This window comes from Geotrypetes seraphini, chromosome 1 (genome assembly GCF_902459505.1).
Source record: "Geotrypetes seraphini chromosome 1, aGeoSer1.1, whole genome shotgun sequence".
In the NCBI taxonomy this organism is placed as follows: Eukaryota; Metazoa; Chordata; class Amphibia; order Gymnophiona; family Dermophiidae; genus Geotrypetes; species Geotrypetes seraphini.
Window position 1 is genome coordinate 486,412,279 of NC_047084.1, and position 16,865 is coordinate 486,429,143.

At 39.6% G+C, this 16,865-nt stretch overlaps 1 protein-coding gene across 3 annotated transcripts in view; it reads right to left on the reverse strand.

Annotated features, from left to right (window-relative positions):
- Positions 1 to 6,382: 6,382 nt before the first annotated feature.
- UGCG (UDP-glucose ceramide glucosyltransferase) overlaps positions 6,383 to 16,865 on the reverse strand; it is an 87,109-nt gene continuing 76,626 nt past the window's right edge. For all 3 annotated transcript variants that reach the window (XM_033926291.1, XM_033926297.1, XM_033926283.1), the window contains one exon: positions 6,383 to 8,983. In XM_033926291.1, the coding sequence (XP_033782182.1) occupies positions 8,813 to 8,983 (171 nt within the window). In that variant the 3' untranslated portion in view covers positions 6,383 to 8,812. The remainder of the gene's footprint in view (positions 8,984 to 16,865) is intronic.

Consider the following 16,865-nt stretch of genomic DNA (forward strand, 5'->3'; position numbering starts at 1 on the left):
GGAGCAAACTACAGGCAAAATCATCACCTTAATAGTTTGGACTCTCCCCCACCAAGAAAGATGTAGTGGGTTCCATTGCTCACACATTTTTTTGACTTTCAGCAATAAAGACTTTTCATTTACTGTCATTGTGTCTTCCAAAGTTCTTTGAATCATAATACCCAAATATTTTATTCCCTCTTTCTTCCAAAGGAAAGGGAATGGATCAAATAATCCTTTTGCACAATGTATGTTTAACGGAAGAATCTCCGATTTACTACAATTTATTTTGTATCCAGAGAATTTACCAAACCTATCTATCAATTACAGTAAATGCAGAATGGTGGATTCGGGATTCCTCAAATGAAGCAAGATATCATCTGCATAAGCAGAGATCTTATATTCCCGACCTGCATAAGGAATCCCCTGTATCCCCTTTGCCTGCTGTATCGCCAAGGGTTCCAGAACAATGTCAAAAAGCAAAGGAGACAAGGGACACCCTTGTCTAACTCCCCTCTTCAGACAAAAACGTTCAGAAAATGTATTATTAATATATAGCCTAGCTGAGGGGGAACTATACAAAGTTTGAATCATTTGAATAAATCCAGATCCTATACCGAACCAATCCATTGCTTAATACATAAAAGTCCATTCCACACGATCAAAGGCCTTCTCTGCATCCAAAGAGACAGAGAAGGCCGGCTCATGTATAGTTTTTGCTAAATTTAGCATATGAAATGCCAATCTGGTATTATTGGAAGAATGTCTTTGAGCAACAAAACCAGTTTGGTGCATACCAATCATATAAGGGACAGCCTTGGCTAATCTTAGAGCCAATAGCTTAGCCAGGAGTTTACCATCAACATTAATTAAAGAAACAGCCCTGTAGTTCGAAACCAAAAGGGGATATTTATTTGGCTTTGACAAAACAATGGTTAAAGACTCTGCCGTAGTACCTGAAATACAACCTTTAGTTAGTTGTGATTGACATAAATTTAGAAGATGAGGTAAAAGAATAATTTGAAAAACTCCACCGTAAAATCATCACCGCCCGATGTTGATCCAGCTCTGAGGGACTTCAACGCTGTCTGGAATTCCTTAAGTGATATAGGTTCCTCAAGATTTTTCCTTATATGCTCAGGAATATTTGGCCACTTAATTAACTTCAAAAATTCTGACCCTTCAAGTTCTTTATCTGAATAAAGCTCAGAAGAATATAAAGCTTTACAAAATTCCAAAAATTGTTTTAAAATATTTCCAATTTGAGTATGTTTGTTACCTTTTTCATCAGTAATGGCCACAATTTTAACTTTCCTCTTTTTTGCTTTAAGGTAATTAGCAAATAATCTTCCTGCTTTATTCGAGTTTCCATAATACAGAGTTTGTTGAGAAAACAAATCTTTCCTAGCCAATTGTGAGGAAATCTCATTATATTTAGCTTTTAAAAGAGCCCAATTGTGACTGCAAAGTCAAAATAGTTCGTTCCAACTTAGAAAATTCCATTTTTAACAACTTCTTAACATGTGTCGAATACGAAATTATGTGCCCTCTCGTAACTTTGAAAGCGTCCCAAATAGTTTCTAGAGAGATTTCCTCCGAGGTATTGAGCTGAAAATACTCAAGCTTTTTATTTTGAATTTCCTCAAGAAAGTTTGAATCTGCAAGCAATGTATTATTAAATCTCCAAACAGGTCTATTAGTATCTTTTTCAATAAACTGAAACTTTATCCAAATATCACCATAATCCATCAAAAAGACCGGGTCTATACTGGCTTTTAAAACCTGTTGAATTAACTGATCTGACACAAAAATGTAATCAATACGTGAAAATGATTTATGAACATGTGCGCAAAAAGAAAATTCACGAGTGTTAAAATGAAAAATCCGCCATATATCCTTCAATCCACAGGCTTGCACAAGATTATCTAGGCCCAATGATTTCATCTGCCTACTAGGCTGCTTATTTAATAATGGATCCATGACAGCATTAAAGTTACATTATATTAGTGATTTCTATTCCGCTATTACCTTGCGGTTCAAGGCAGATTACATAAGAATTGTCATGGTATTACGAAATATATAAGGCGGATTACATAAGGATTGTCATGAAATTAGGAAATACAAAGGGGTAATTTGAACATTTTAGATTTGCTAAGGAGTAGATAGTATTATAGGTGAAGCTTGGGATGGATCTGGTTGTGTTAAATAGGTTATGTATTTTTTTTAAGAGTAGGGTTTTTGTTTCTTTTTTGAAGGTTTTGTAATCTGTGGTCGAAGACAGCAGGTTGGTGAGTTGTCTGTCTAGTTTTGCTGCTCTGGTGGCCAGTAGGTTGTCATATAGTTTTCTTCGTTTGATATTTTTGGTTGGCGGGTGTGTGAATAGTGTGTGGGTTCTCCTCTGTCTGGTTGAGTCTCCGGCAACGATTAGATAAGATGTAGCCAATGACAAGATTATTAGTTGGAGTTTTTTAAAGAAGTCGGCCTGATTTGAATTAGGGGCATAAATATTAAAAATCGTCAGGGTACCATTACCTGAAGTCATATCCACATGAAGCCATCTGCCTATCGGATCAGCTTGTATATTAACAAACACAGCAGAACATCTTTTATTAACCAGTATAGCCACACCAGCCTTTTTTGCCACTGCAGAAGCACAGAAACAATACTTGACCCATCCCCCTACCAATTTATCAGCTTCCATTTGTGAAAGGTGCATATCTTGCAAAAAAAGACATCTGCCTCCTGCTGCTTCAAAAAATTTAGAACTTTTTCCGCTTAATAGGGTGATTGAGTCCATTAACGTTTAAAGAAAAAAATTTTAAAGGCATTTTATTTGATCAATACCTATTAATAAATAAACCCTCAAATTCAAATTAACCAGATATCTCCTTAATACTTCCACACACATCCAGAGCCCTAACCAATAATCCCCCCTCCCCTCCCTTTAAATAATATGAAGACTTGGATGCAAGCATTGGATTAACAATCCCCAAGTCATCTGTCATGCCTTACAATCATTCCGTACCCAACCCAAGATCAATTTTATAATAATTGCATTCTTATAGCCAATAATTTTCCCACATTGATAAAAATTACCTATACCAAACCAAAGAAACTAATAAGTAATCCTATTACCTTATAATTAACCCAATGTAATACTTTTAGAAATTTTATTATGTATCCTAAGACCCCTACATTAATTTCAGTAATGGTGTAATGTTAAACCTCCCCTTTCAAATATGATAATTATATAATAAATCTTCAACAAATAAAAATATAAATTCATATAAACTATTGCATCTACATTCAGAGCGATGTTTTATGCTCTCAAGGTTTTTCATCATCTTCTTTGCCCTCAAGTCCTCCTCCTTTGCACGGACAATCAAGTAGCAATGTACTACATCAACAAGCAAGGAGGCACGGGCTTTATCCTGTTGTGTCAGGAGGCCCAGAATATCTGGACTTGGGCAACAGCTCGCAATCTGTTCTTTAAAGCTGTCTACATTCATGGGGAGAAGAATTCCCTAGCACACAACCTCAGCAGAATTCTTCAACCTCACAAATGAACTCTAAACTCTTCAACTCTCCAGTCTATCTTTGCTCAATGGGGCACCCCATAAGTGGACTTGTTTGTGACTCCTCACAATCACCAGTTGCCCCAATTTTGCTCCAGACTTTACTCCCCGCTCCGTCTGGCAGCAGATGCTTTTCTCTTGGATTGGACGGGCCTGTTTCTATATGCATTCCCTCCACTTCCTCTCATGTTGAGAACTTTCTTCAAGCTCAAGAGAGAAGCAGCCACCAAGATTCTCTTTACTCCTTGGTGGCCCAGGCATCATTGGTTCTCCCTTCTCCTTCAACCCAGCTCCAGCAAGTCCATACCTCTTCTAATATTTCCTACTCTGTTCCCTCAGACTCACACATCCATGGGAGGGTGGTTATCTCTTTCATTTGGTTTTATTCCCTGATGGAAAATTGGATGGGAGAGGATTTTTTAATTTTCTTTATTGTTACTGATTGATTATAAGTGCTTATTATGATTATTATGTATTATATGTTTTTCTTGAGTTTGTGGAACTGGGTGGGAGAAAATGTTTTTTTGAGTATTAATGGAAAGATGCAAGTGTTTACTGAATTATTTCTGTATTAATTTCATGTACTGTTGTTAGATTGGAAAATCAATAAAGATTTAAAAAAAAAAACAAAAAACCCTTGGATACTAATCCTCTCTTCTCTTCTTGACATTCCTTTAGTCCAGGGATCTCAAAGTCCCTCCTTGAGGGCCATAATCCAGTCAGGTTTTCAGGATTTCCCCAATGAATATGCATGAGATCTATATACATGCACTGCTTTTAATGCATATTCATTGGGGAAATCCTGAAAACCCGACTGGATTGCGGCCCTTAAGGAGGGACTTTGAGATCCTTGCTTTAGTCTATTATTTCTTCCTCTCCCAATCATTCTCAGCTCTCCTATCAGTCCTCTGACAGTATTGTTCTATTTCTTTGATTTTTGATCTTGGAAAGTATTGTATGTTGTTATTACTTATTTTTAGTTTATCAGGTACTTTAGCTAGATTGTGAGTCTTCGGGACAGATAAGGTAGTTTTTCTTAAGTACCTAATTTCATTTTAGTTTCATACATTGTACACTGCTTAGGTCAGTAAAATGCAGGAGCGGCATATCAAATCTTAAAAAACAAACATATTACTGTTCTTTGCTGTGAGATTACTGGCAGCAACTATGATTATCTCAAAAATCGATTATTGTAATGCCCTATTCAAGGGAATAGCCCAAAATGAAATTAGACGTCTACAGATTATTCAAAATGCTTCGATAAAACAGATAATGAAAGCTAAGAAATTTGATCATGTTATTCCCCTTCTTAAGAAAGCACACTGGCTCCCAGTAGCACATCGTATACAGTATAAACTAAGCCTGCTTACCTTTAAGTCCCTGTTATATAAAACCCCGGCTTTCATTTACAAATCTTTGATCCCCTATACTCCAACCAGATTACTCAGATCTATTGATCAACATTTATTAGTCATTCCTTCACTCAAAATTATTAATACACGGCGGCATTTTATTTTCTCTGTTACGGCTCTGCAAACATGGAACTCCCTTCCCATTTACTTAAGAGAAGAAAACAATCTAGATAAATTTAAGAGCAAATTAAAAAGTTTTCTTTTCAGGGATGCCTTTGATACCTAAAACAGTCTAATTGGGAGTTCCATTCCATCTTTATAACCTCTTTAAGGTTCATTGTTTATTCCCTTCCTATTGTTTTTTTACCATAATTGTTCTCTTTTCTATCAGCAATATGTAGTTCATACCCATCCTTTCCTTTCATTTCAACATATTCGTACTGTTAGTCCTTATCATGTTATGCATATACAGTCTGTTTAATCTGTCTGTTTTGATGCCCTTTTAATTGTATATATTTTTATAGATATGTGCGTCGCTTAGAAATTTGAGTAAGCGATGAATCAAATATATAATAAACTTGAAACTTGATAGAAATTTAGTAATATTTTTCAACTCACTGAAGTCATACAGTTCAAATTTATTTTGAAACCCCCTGAGCCTGACACAAACTTTATTCTAAGATGTTTGATTTGTAATAAGTGTGGCTCTTCAAGCATCCTACACAACTGGAAAGACAGTTCATGAATTGAATACACTTTGGTGGAATATGTTATACCAGATTTTTAAACATGAAGCAGTGGCAGCAGAGAATTTTAACAGGAAGCTGTCTTCACAAAATGTAAGATTAAAGTGTACCAACAAGCTATGTGTAGTTAGGAGGTTACTGTATAAATTTCCAAGTGCTGAATTAAAAAAAAGAAAGAAGAAATATCCAAAAAGCTTTTTGGATAGTCTTCACTCATCTGTACGCACTAATGGTTTAAAAAAAAAAAAAAGGTCAATGATTGAGCTGCAAACACCAGATTTTGTACTTGCACCAACTTTGGTTTTGCTACACCACCCACATTGTTTAAAGCTGCTGGGGACATTTTGGGACATATTGCTAAAAGCAAAGACTGAAGAGATTCTACATAATGATGCAAGGCAGAAAGTCATGATGCTGCCTTATAGGCTTCTAGAAAGGTTTTCTCAACTGAAGGGCTTATCTGTATGGGCTTCATCAATGTCTTCACCAGTTGTGGGGACTTATTAACCCCATTTGTTCTCAGAGTAGCTGCATAAGACTGGCTAATTGATAATTCTGAGATGTTGCCCTCATTTTCCAGTTAGAATACCTCTGAATTCTAGAAAATGAATTTTCCATAAATGTGTTTACAAAAGCAAATGAATAGTTTTGTGTGAGGCTTTAGCATTTTTAATACTAAACTCTTTACATTTACAATCTGCCCAGAAATAAATTACACAAATAGCTCACATCTGATTATATTCAAAATTTATTGTTTGAACAAAAGAAAAAAAACCTCAAAGACAATGATTTTAAATAAACATGGAATATGCTATACATTTCTTCATTGGTGTCTATTTTAAGACAGGTTTTAAATTAACAAAGTACTCAAAATTCATATATTGATGCCCTCCACAGCACTGAAGAATACTGACTCCCATTACATAATGAAGCTAGGTTTCTAAAACAAATTGAGCAATTTGCTTTGCCAAAGCTTCAAGACAGGCTCCAGTAGTGCAAAAGCACATATACAGAACAGTCAGTCATTCATCATACCTACAGAACATATTTTAAAAAAGTCTGTCCAGCCTTTGTGGTTTGTTGCACTGCCACTATTTTGATCAGCTTTCAGCAGAATCACAAGCTAAGCTTCACTTCAGCAGCACAATGATGGCATCAACCAAACTTCATTGAACAAAATATACATAAAAAAATACACTGGAAAAAAAAACTACTGTCAACAGAACTCATCTGTGTTATATCCACAAAAGGAACTGTGTAAGTGGGTCACAACTAGATTGCTTTTCTGTGTGCAACTTCCTCAGGAAATGTTTTCCTGATTCACATGAAGAATGAGAACATGCATAAAAAGCCTTCTAATTCATGTACAAAAATGCCCTTCAAACAAATTCAATGATGTCATAAGGCTAAGTAGTAAGCTATGAAAAGTTGTTTTGACCAAGAGAAATTATATATATATTTTTTACATTTCAGTAGTGAGTGCATGTTTACTGGACAATATAAAGGGCTGGCTCATTGAGATGAAAATAGTCCATAGTTATTGCTAATACATTAATCATAATGCTTTATGGCATGAATTTTAGCAATGTATGACTTCAAACTGTCATACAGGTAATGCTAGACCTGCTATTTACTTGGAGGCAGTCATTGTACAATCATGCTAGGCCATTCTGAACAAAAAGCAACAAAACTTATATACAAATGTAAACATGAAAGGCTTATGCATTTTACTGCAAAACAAGTCCAGTTCACCACAGTTTTAACCTCACAGTGAAGTTATAAAGCAAGTTAGTAATTATACAGCATGAAGTAGCAAAGAAGAGACAAAAGTACAGCATGCATTTATAACTTGCTTATGTAGGCTAGTCCTTTCACTTATACCAGTGGAATAATAATTTCTTATATCTGCATATCTCTCTATATATAAATATAGAAATATACATAGATATAGATAAATATATACATACACACACATCAGTTGCATAAAGCAAAAACCCATGAATGGACCTTGTTTGATAATTGATAAATTAAGATTACCGATCAACTGTTAACAGTAAACTTCTACTTTTATACATATTTACATTAGCTACTGTGATTTTTATTTTACAGATATTGAAAAGCACACATGCAGGATTAAAAAAAATTATCTTAAATACCTGTATTACTAAATTACATTTATATTACCAATATGACTGTAAAAAAATAGCTTGTGTGTGAAATGTTTCTGAAATACATTCTCTCATAACTTACAAAAAAAATCAAATCACTCACAAAAACAACTTCCTCCAAAACAGGGAGGAAAGAAAGAGGCCCTGGGGAAGTAAAGGAAAAAGCAGCTAATTACAGCTCAGTGATTAACAAAGGTCCAAAACAGGACCAACTCATGTCAGCCAGTGGAGAGTTCGACACATAGCTAACCCTTAAAAACCAACTATCAAACGCAGTCCACATTTGGTTTATTGCAATAACCACTCCTCAAAAATATCTGGGTGTTTTTAAATCTAGTTTCCTTATAAGGTCCAGAAACCTATTTTTTTGTTTGTTTTATCTCTGCAGTAAACACAATGGGCAAGCCAAAACGAAGCCGCACTTTTTAGCAATTAAATAATCCCTGAGAGAAGTAAATTATGCTCCAGTCTCAGGAAAATCCACAGGACTTTAAAGTTACTAGTCCAGAGAGGCCTAGCAGCTTCTATATATTGGATGGTATTGCTAATACGGCTGTATCTTCTCATATAAATAAACAGAAAAAGAGAGTTAAGATCATTATAAGGGGGTCCTTTTATTAAGGGGTGCTAGCAGTTTTAGCGCGCGCTAAACGCTAACATGTCCATTATAGTCTATGGACGCATTAGCGTTTAGTGCATGCTAAAATGGCTAGCGCACCTTAGTAAAAGGTGTTTACTGCAGAAGATACTGGTTCTTAGAACCAGTTGTCTAAACTCCTCAAATTTCACCCTAACAAAAAGCAAGGCAATATGCCACTTGGTGCAGATTAGGGATATATTTTGTTTTCACAGATGCAAGTGCCATGCAAAATAAATTAAAGATCTGATACCAAAACATTACATGTAATAAAACTATTCAAGGTCAATTTTTTAAAAGCATTTCTATAAACATAATTTATAATACTTTTTTAAACACAGTCACAAAGGTGTAGTTATACATCAAGAATTTCCTCTGCAGTTCCACCACAACGTAACCTGTAACGTCCCGTCCTCCAGCTGATAGTGGGGTCCCATAAGGCAGAGAGAAAAATGTATATTGTCATGGATTCTCTGATAAACCATGCTACTGCATAATCCAGTTTAGAAAAACACAGAGGGCCACCCTGGAAATCATCAAAACAAAAAAATAACATGAATACAACACTCAGGATTCTTCATTTATTTTAAACCAACAGAGCATTTTGACAAGAGCAAGTGTTTCATGGAAATTAATTACTGAAAAAAGAGAAAGCTAAATTTAAAACAAAAATTAGGGAGGGGACTTTAAACCCATCCTCTCATCATATCCCAGCAACTTATGGAATTTATGGACCACACAATTATTTCATAATTTGTGGACCCTGAAAGAACACTATCTTTTTCAAATCATTCACATTTTTATTAACTAAGTCCAATAGGACTAGAGCAATGATAAGCAAAATACATAATATCTAAAGTTAAAATGTATAAATATCAAAGTAAATTATAGACATAACATGAAATAATAAATATAATGTGTACAGGAAACAGATATAAATTAAATGGTGACTTTAAAAAATGCAGAATTTATATAAACTTAAGTCAAAGGAAGTGCATGACCTAAATAGTGTAATTCTGGGACACTAGAGCCCAGCATGTCTTCCCTCCTGCGCCAATCCTTCTCTCCTCACAGCCTAGCATGTGTTCTCGCCCCCGCAGGTCCAATGTCGCTGTCAAGCTGAAAAATCTGCCGGCCTGGGCAGTGATTCAGCAACGTTGTCCGTAGCTCATCTCAAATGACGCGCAACTTCCTGTTTCCACTCGAGTGAACCATGGAAGACAGAAAGCAGGAAGGGGAGCCATGGACAACATTACTGAATCGCTGCTAAGGCTGGCAGATTTTTCAGCATTCCAGTAACATCGGACCGGCGCAGAAGGAAAGACTTGCTGGGCTGTGAGAAGGGGAAGTTCGGGAGCACTGCCGTGGGCCACATAAAACGGCCAGGCAGGCCGCATTTGGCCTGCGGGCCTTGTGTTTGACACATGTGCTTTAGAGCATTGAAGATTGCTCTGAATTACAACAAACTGATGTGATTTCAAAGGTCTGTGGCGGACCAATGCCCTTGAATACAGAGACCATCCAGATGAGCCTCCTTCTGGTGAGGGAGCGTTAGGAACAGCAAACCTCTGGAAAGATCCACCATTGAAGAGATTGCCGTAGAGAAGATGTCACTGAAATGCACTGAGAAAGCCTGTAACCACTGAGAAGCCAGGGTCCACTGAGGAATCCTAAGGTGAAGTCTGGCAAAAGGAGTCACGTGAACTGTAGAGGCCATGTGACCTAGGAGAACCATCATGTGTCTCGCTGAGAGTGAAGTGAGGGTTGACACTTTTTGGCAAAGTTGTACAAGAACATCCTGACATTGTTGGAGAAGGAATGCTCTGAGTTGGACTGTGGTCTAGAAGAGCTCCAATAAATTGCAGAGTCTGAGAGGGCTGCAGTTGAGATTTGTGAAAGTTGATCTCAAATTCCAAATTGTGCCGCTACAGTAACCCCCTGAGACGAGAGGTCTTTGATCGTCCTGATATGGAAAAACATGAAGTCCGTGACTTCTTAAAGCTGCTGCTACCACTACTAGGCACTTGGTGAAAACCCTGGGAGATGATGCCAGGCCGAAAGGTAGCACCCTGTATTGATAATCCTGCAATTGTACCTTGGATCCTTTCCCCGCCTACCTTTACGAGAATACTCCCCCCTCAGGCCATCTCATCTCTTACCATTCTCATAAACTCCGCCCTCCATTCGGATCTATTCTCCCCAGAAATGGGCCATATCTCCTTAACCCCACTACTGAAAAAACCTGATCTAGACCCCTCTACACCTTCCAGCTACCATCCAATAGCAAACATTCCTCTCCTTACCGAGATGCTAAAATCCATCATATCCATTCAACTATCTTTCTACCTTGAAAAATTCACCATTCTGCTACCCTACCAATACGGCTTCCGTCCCAACTTCAGCACCGAATCCCTTCTGACCTCCTTAATATCAAAAGTTCAACATCTCCATTCTCGCATCAAGTTCGCCGTCCTTCTTCAATTCGACCTCTCTGCAGCTTTTGATGTCATCCATCATGATATCTGACTTTACCAACTCACCGAGATAGGCATTAACTACACAATCCTTGACTGGTTCTCGAAGTTCTTATGCTCCCGCTCCTACTCAGTCAACATGAAGGGCACTTCTTCCTCCCCCTAGAACCCGATCTGTGGAGTCCCACAAGGCTCACCTCTCTCCCCTATCCTTTTCAACATTTATATGTCCTCCCTTAAACTCCTCCATCTCTCCCCCCTTGAAACACTTTACACTTATGCAGATGACATCTTTGTCTTCCTTGAGACTGACCGGAACCTCACCAACCTCTCTGCGAACATATCCTCATGTATATCGAACCGTCAATCCTGGGCCCACACTGTGCAGATGAAACTGAACGAATCCAAAACAAAACTTCTCTGGCTCGGCCCAAAATTGGACCAACTGCCCACCTCCATCCCTCTGTCCTTGGGCCCCACTCTGCATCTAGAATATTCAAGTAAAATTCTGGGAGTCATCATTGACTCTACACTTTCCTTCAATGATCACCTCAACTCCCTAATAAAAAAATGTTTCTTCAGCCTTCACATGCTGAGGAAAGTGAGAACCTGTTTACATCAAAAACACTTTGCCGTCCTTGTCCAATCCACCATCCTTTCCAGACTGGACTATTGCAACTCTATCTATCTAAGCCTAACAAAGAAAAACCTTCAAAGACTCCAGGGGATTCAAAATGCTGCTGCTAAGCTTATCTTCGCAAAAAGCAAATTCGACCACGTCTCACCGCTTTTGTCCAAGCTCCACTGGCTTGCGATAATCTCCAGAGTCCACTTCAAATGTGCCTGCCTTACTTTCAAGATCCTACATGGCATTCTCCCCCCCCCCCCACACTTTATTCCTCTTTCTTGGAATTCCTCTAACCCCAATTCCATCAGATCCACCCAAAAACTGAAACTCTTCTTTCCCTCTCTAAAATGCGTCTCCCTTATAGGAAAACTAGGTTCCTCCCTCCCTTTTAGAATCACTGAGCTCTGGAACAACCTTACCTCCCCTCTTAGGAATCTGAGCTCCCTCCAACTCTTCCGTAAACATCTGAAAACCTGGTTATTCTCAAAAATGTAACTCTTCCTCCCTCTCTGATTATTCTAGTCCTCTAAATTTCCTCTTCATCCTTCCCTCCTCTGGAGTTCCTTTCTACCCTAACTCCTGTTATCCTTGTCGAGCTTTGCGAATGTAGAGATGATGCGGTATACAAACCTAAGGTTTAGTTTAGTTTAGTGGTAATGTTGATTTCCTGCCCGAAATCTGAGGAACTTGCGAGAGTATGGATGAATGGGGATGCGAGTGTAAGCCTCCTTGAGATCCAGAGAGCATAAACTAAACTAAAACTTAACCTTATATATCGGGTCTTCAACCAAAGGAAGCTCAATTAAAAAAAATAAAGTAAACTGAAATACAAGAGAGTTAGTTTTCAAAATGTTTAGCAAATTAAAAATAGTTTTTAGAAGTTTACAAAAGAGATGGAAGGAACTGGGACACCTCACAATTAGGGGAAGTTCATTCCATAATTGGGGAAATTTAAATGCAGAGAGCTGCTAAAATTCTTAACTCCTTGAATTCCTTTCCTAGAAGGAAGAGAAAGTTTAAATTGATGAATGCCTCTCGCATATGAAAATCTATAAACATTCCATAGCAGAGGAACAAGAGGAGCAAAGATACCATGTAAAATCTTTAAAACAATACATAAACACTTAAACTGAATTCTAAAATAAACTAACAGCCAATGGAGAGAGAAAAGCAAAGGAATCGCAAGGTCAAATTTGCTCTTTCCATAGATCAACTTCGCGGCGGTATTCTGAATCAATTGTAGTCTTTGAAGGAAGTTCTTAGTCATGCCAAGATAAATTATGTTACAATAATCTAACTGGGATAATATAATAGATTGGACCAAAACAGAAAAATGATGTGATGGAAAAGAGATCTGACCTTCCTCAACATTTGTAAGCTGACAAAAACATTTCTTAACCAGAGAGTTTATTTGATCCTTAAAAATGAGAGAAGAATCAAAAATGAGAGAAGAATCAAAAAGTATTCCCAAAATCTTAGAGGACAGCTCAATTTGTAGGGAGGCTCCAGAATCCAAAAGTACAGTGGAAGGAAGATGATCCAATCGTTGTGATCCAGAAGGGGATACAAAGATGCCAGAAAAATTTGTTGAGAGCTCTGAGATCCAATATCTGTTGGAGACCTCCCGTCTTCTTCAGGACAAGGAAATAGCGGGAGTAAAACCCTGTGTTCTGCTTTTCCAGGGGAACTTTCTCTACTGAGAACGAGCAGAGCTTGGACTTCCTGGAGAAGGAGAGGCCTGCGAAGGATTGGAAGGAATCTCTTTTGGTGGGTAATCTGGTGGGATTTGAAGGAAATGAAGAGAAAGCACAGTTACTTACCGTAACAGGTGCTATCCAGGGACAGCAGGCAGCTATTCTCACAACCCACCCACCTCCCCTGGTTGGCTTCTCTGCTAGCTATCTGAACTGAGGAGACGCGCCCTGTGCTGGGCGGGAAGGCACTCGCACTTGAGTTGGATAGTGTCCAGAACAGCTCCAATGAATTGTAGATTCTGTGAGGGCTGAAGTTGAGATTTGGAAAAGTTGATTTTGAATCCCAAACTTTGTAGGAACCAGGTAGTCCATTGGGTCACTACAATAACCCCTCGAGATATGGAATCTTTGATGAGCCAGTCGTCAAGGTAGGGAAATACCCGAAGACCATAGTTCCTTAGAGCTGCTGCAACCACTACCTGGCACTTGGTGAACACTCTGGGAGACAAGGCCAGGCCGAAGGGTAGTACTCTGTATTGATAGTGCAGATTCCCCACCCAAAATCTGAGATATTGACGGGAGGCCAGATGAATGGGGATATGAGTGAGGCCTCCTTGAGATCCAGAGAGCATAACCAGTCGTTCTGCTCGAGAAGGGGATAAAGGGATGCCAGGGACAACATTCGAAACTTTTCTCTGACTAGAAATTTGTTGAGAGCCCTGAGAACCAGAATGGATCGCAGATCGCCCGTCTTCTTCAGAACAAGGAAGTAACGGGAGTAAAACCCCTTGTTCTGCTGTTCCAAGGGAACTGGTTCGATGGCATGGAGACGAAGCAGAGCTTGAGCTTCCTGAAGAAGAAGAGCGATCTGGGATGGATTGGAAGGATACTCTCTTGGAGGAAGCTCTGGTGGAACCTGAGTAAAATGAAGAGAGTAACCTTCCCTGATGATGGTCAGTACCCAGAGGTCGGATGTAATTGTCGTCCATCGAGGGTAAAAAAGATGGAGACGACCTCCTATAGGAGGAAAGGAAGGCAGAGTCAGAACGGTGGAGGCTATGCTCTGTTGTAAACAGTCAAAAAGGCTGAGTAGCCTTAGGTGCAGCAGAAGGTTGAGGTTTTTGTTGCTTCTGAAGCTGCTGTTTCTTAAGAGGAGGGGCGATTATAAGGGGCCGTCTTTGGAGCAAAACGCCATTGATAGATAGGAGCAGAGCATGCAGGTTTGGCAGGAGCTGGCTTTGGCTTAGGTCTGATAATAGAAGCAAAGGATTTTTCATGGTCAGACAACTTCTTGGTGGCTGCCTAGATTAATTCATCGAACAGGTCATTGCCGTCACAAGGAATATTAGCCAAGCGGTCTTGAAGATTAGGTTCCATGTCAATGGTACAAAGCCAGGCAAGGCGACGCACAGCTACAGAGCAAGCAGCTGCTTGGGCAGACAACTCGATGGCATAAGATGACTGGAGGAGATGCAATCTGAGTTGAGATAAAAAAACAAGGACTTCTTGAAATTCAAAGTGCTTTTGAGTATCCAAATAAGTCAAGAACTTTGGTAATAGAGAAATGAGGAATTCAAAATAAGTAATAAACTGAAAATTATAATTGCGAACTTTAGAGGACATCATGGCATTTTGATAGATGTGACGTCCAAATTTGTCCATTGTTTTCCCTTCCCTTCCAGGAGGAACTGTGGCATAAACCTTGGAAGGATGGGACCTCTTCAAGGAGGACTCGACAAGCAGGGATTGATGAGATAACTGTGAGTTGTCAAACCCTTTGCGATGCACAGTTTTATACCTAGAGTCCAATTTTCCTGGAACAGCTGGTATGGAAAAAGGTGTTTCCATGCATCGACCAAAAGTCTGATTCAAAAGCTTATGAAGAGGAAGCTTAAGTGACTCTGCCGGAGTTTGAGGAAGAAGTATCTGGAGCCAGTATCTAATTGAAGATCCAAGTCCACAGCCATCTGACGAAAAAAAGATGAGAAAGATAGCTGATCTGCCAATGCTTTGCCTCGAGAACGACTCGAGGACGTCGAGGCAGCCTAGGTCGAAGATGAAGCTTCAGCAAGAAAAAAGGCATCAAAGGAATATGGTGACTTGGACGAGGCAATCGAAACTGCAACATCCTCGAGGTCCGGCATTGGAGACCTCGAACGAGGAGTCGGTGGTCTAGTCGAAATTGGGGTAGATTGAGGCTTAGTTGAAGAAGGTTTTTCTTTAGAAGAAGAACTATGCCTGGAAGGATGCCTCGATGAAGGCCTCGATCGTCGATAAGAACTGTGCCTGGAAGCAGATCTCGAAGATCGAGGAGACTTTGCCTCGGAGATGGAAGCAGCCGATGGTATCAAAGAATGTATAGGACTGGAGGCTATAGATCGAAGCTCCAGAGGCTTGGTAGAGGAATTTCAATGCACTCTCAAAGACTCTACTCCTTGTATAGAGTGTGAGGATTCCTGCTGAGGTACTTGCAAATATTCTGCTCCTTGCTTTACATGCTTAGAGGCCAGACCAGATACTCGCAGAGACTCTGCTCCCTGCAAAGACTTTGTAATCTCAGACTGAGGCAAAGGAAGCGGCTCGACCTCGCGGGAGTCTGCTGAATGCCCAGGCAGGATAAGAGGAAGAAGCTTCGGTCCCTTATTAGTAAGGAACTGAATGAATTGCTTCTCCAACATGGTCTGGAAAGAAGCCGGCAAGGATGGATCCGCATCTGAAACCGGACCATCTGCTTTGGCTGGAGGTTCCGTCGAGGTAGTGTGTGTGTGCTTCGACTTGGAAGTCTTAGGCACTTTAATCACTACCACTGGAACTGTCTGCTGAGCTATCTGACCTGAGGAAACAGGGGAAGATAAGGCAGATGTCGTCGAAGAAAGAGCCACTGCAAACGACGAGGTCTGATGAGGCTCGAGGTGGAAGCAGTAAAAGCAGGAGAAACCTCGGAAGGAGTCGAGGCCGAGGTCGCCTTTGAAGTCGAGGGATCAGAAGAAAAATTAATCTCAAAGAGCTTGTCCACCAAAATACAACAACAATTGAAGGCTCGAGGTTGAAGCGTAGCACAGCGCAGGCACGACTTTGGATGATGTTTCGGCCCAAGGCACTTGAGGCAGTGACGGTGTGGGTCTGTAAGAGAAATCGCACACTGGCACTTGCTACACTTCTTGAAGCCCGTGATAGGCCAGGACATAGAAGTAAAAATAGCCGCCACAAGATCGAAGCTCTCGGGCTGCAGCCGAGTGGCCTGTCCCGGGAAATAGACGGAAGATGAAAATTTTTTTTTTAAACTAAAAATGAAAGAAATAAAATAACAGCAATTTGTGAGGAAAAAAATACAAACCGCAGTTCAGAGAAGGCACAAAGTAATGAAGTTAAATGTAGAGAGTCAAAGACGGACTTCTCGGCTCTGCGGAAAATGGAGAACTGAGGAAATGTGCCCTGCGCTGGGCGGGAAGGCACTTGCGCATGCGGGGTGTGGTCTCAAAACTTTGAGTTTCTTCAAGCAAGTCTGCTTGCGAGGCTTCCGCATCCATTGATGACATCACCCATATGTGAGAATAGGCTGCCTGCTTGTCCTGGGATAATAATCTTCTTTGATGATTGTGAGCACCCAGA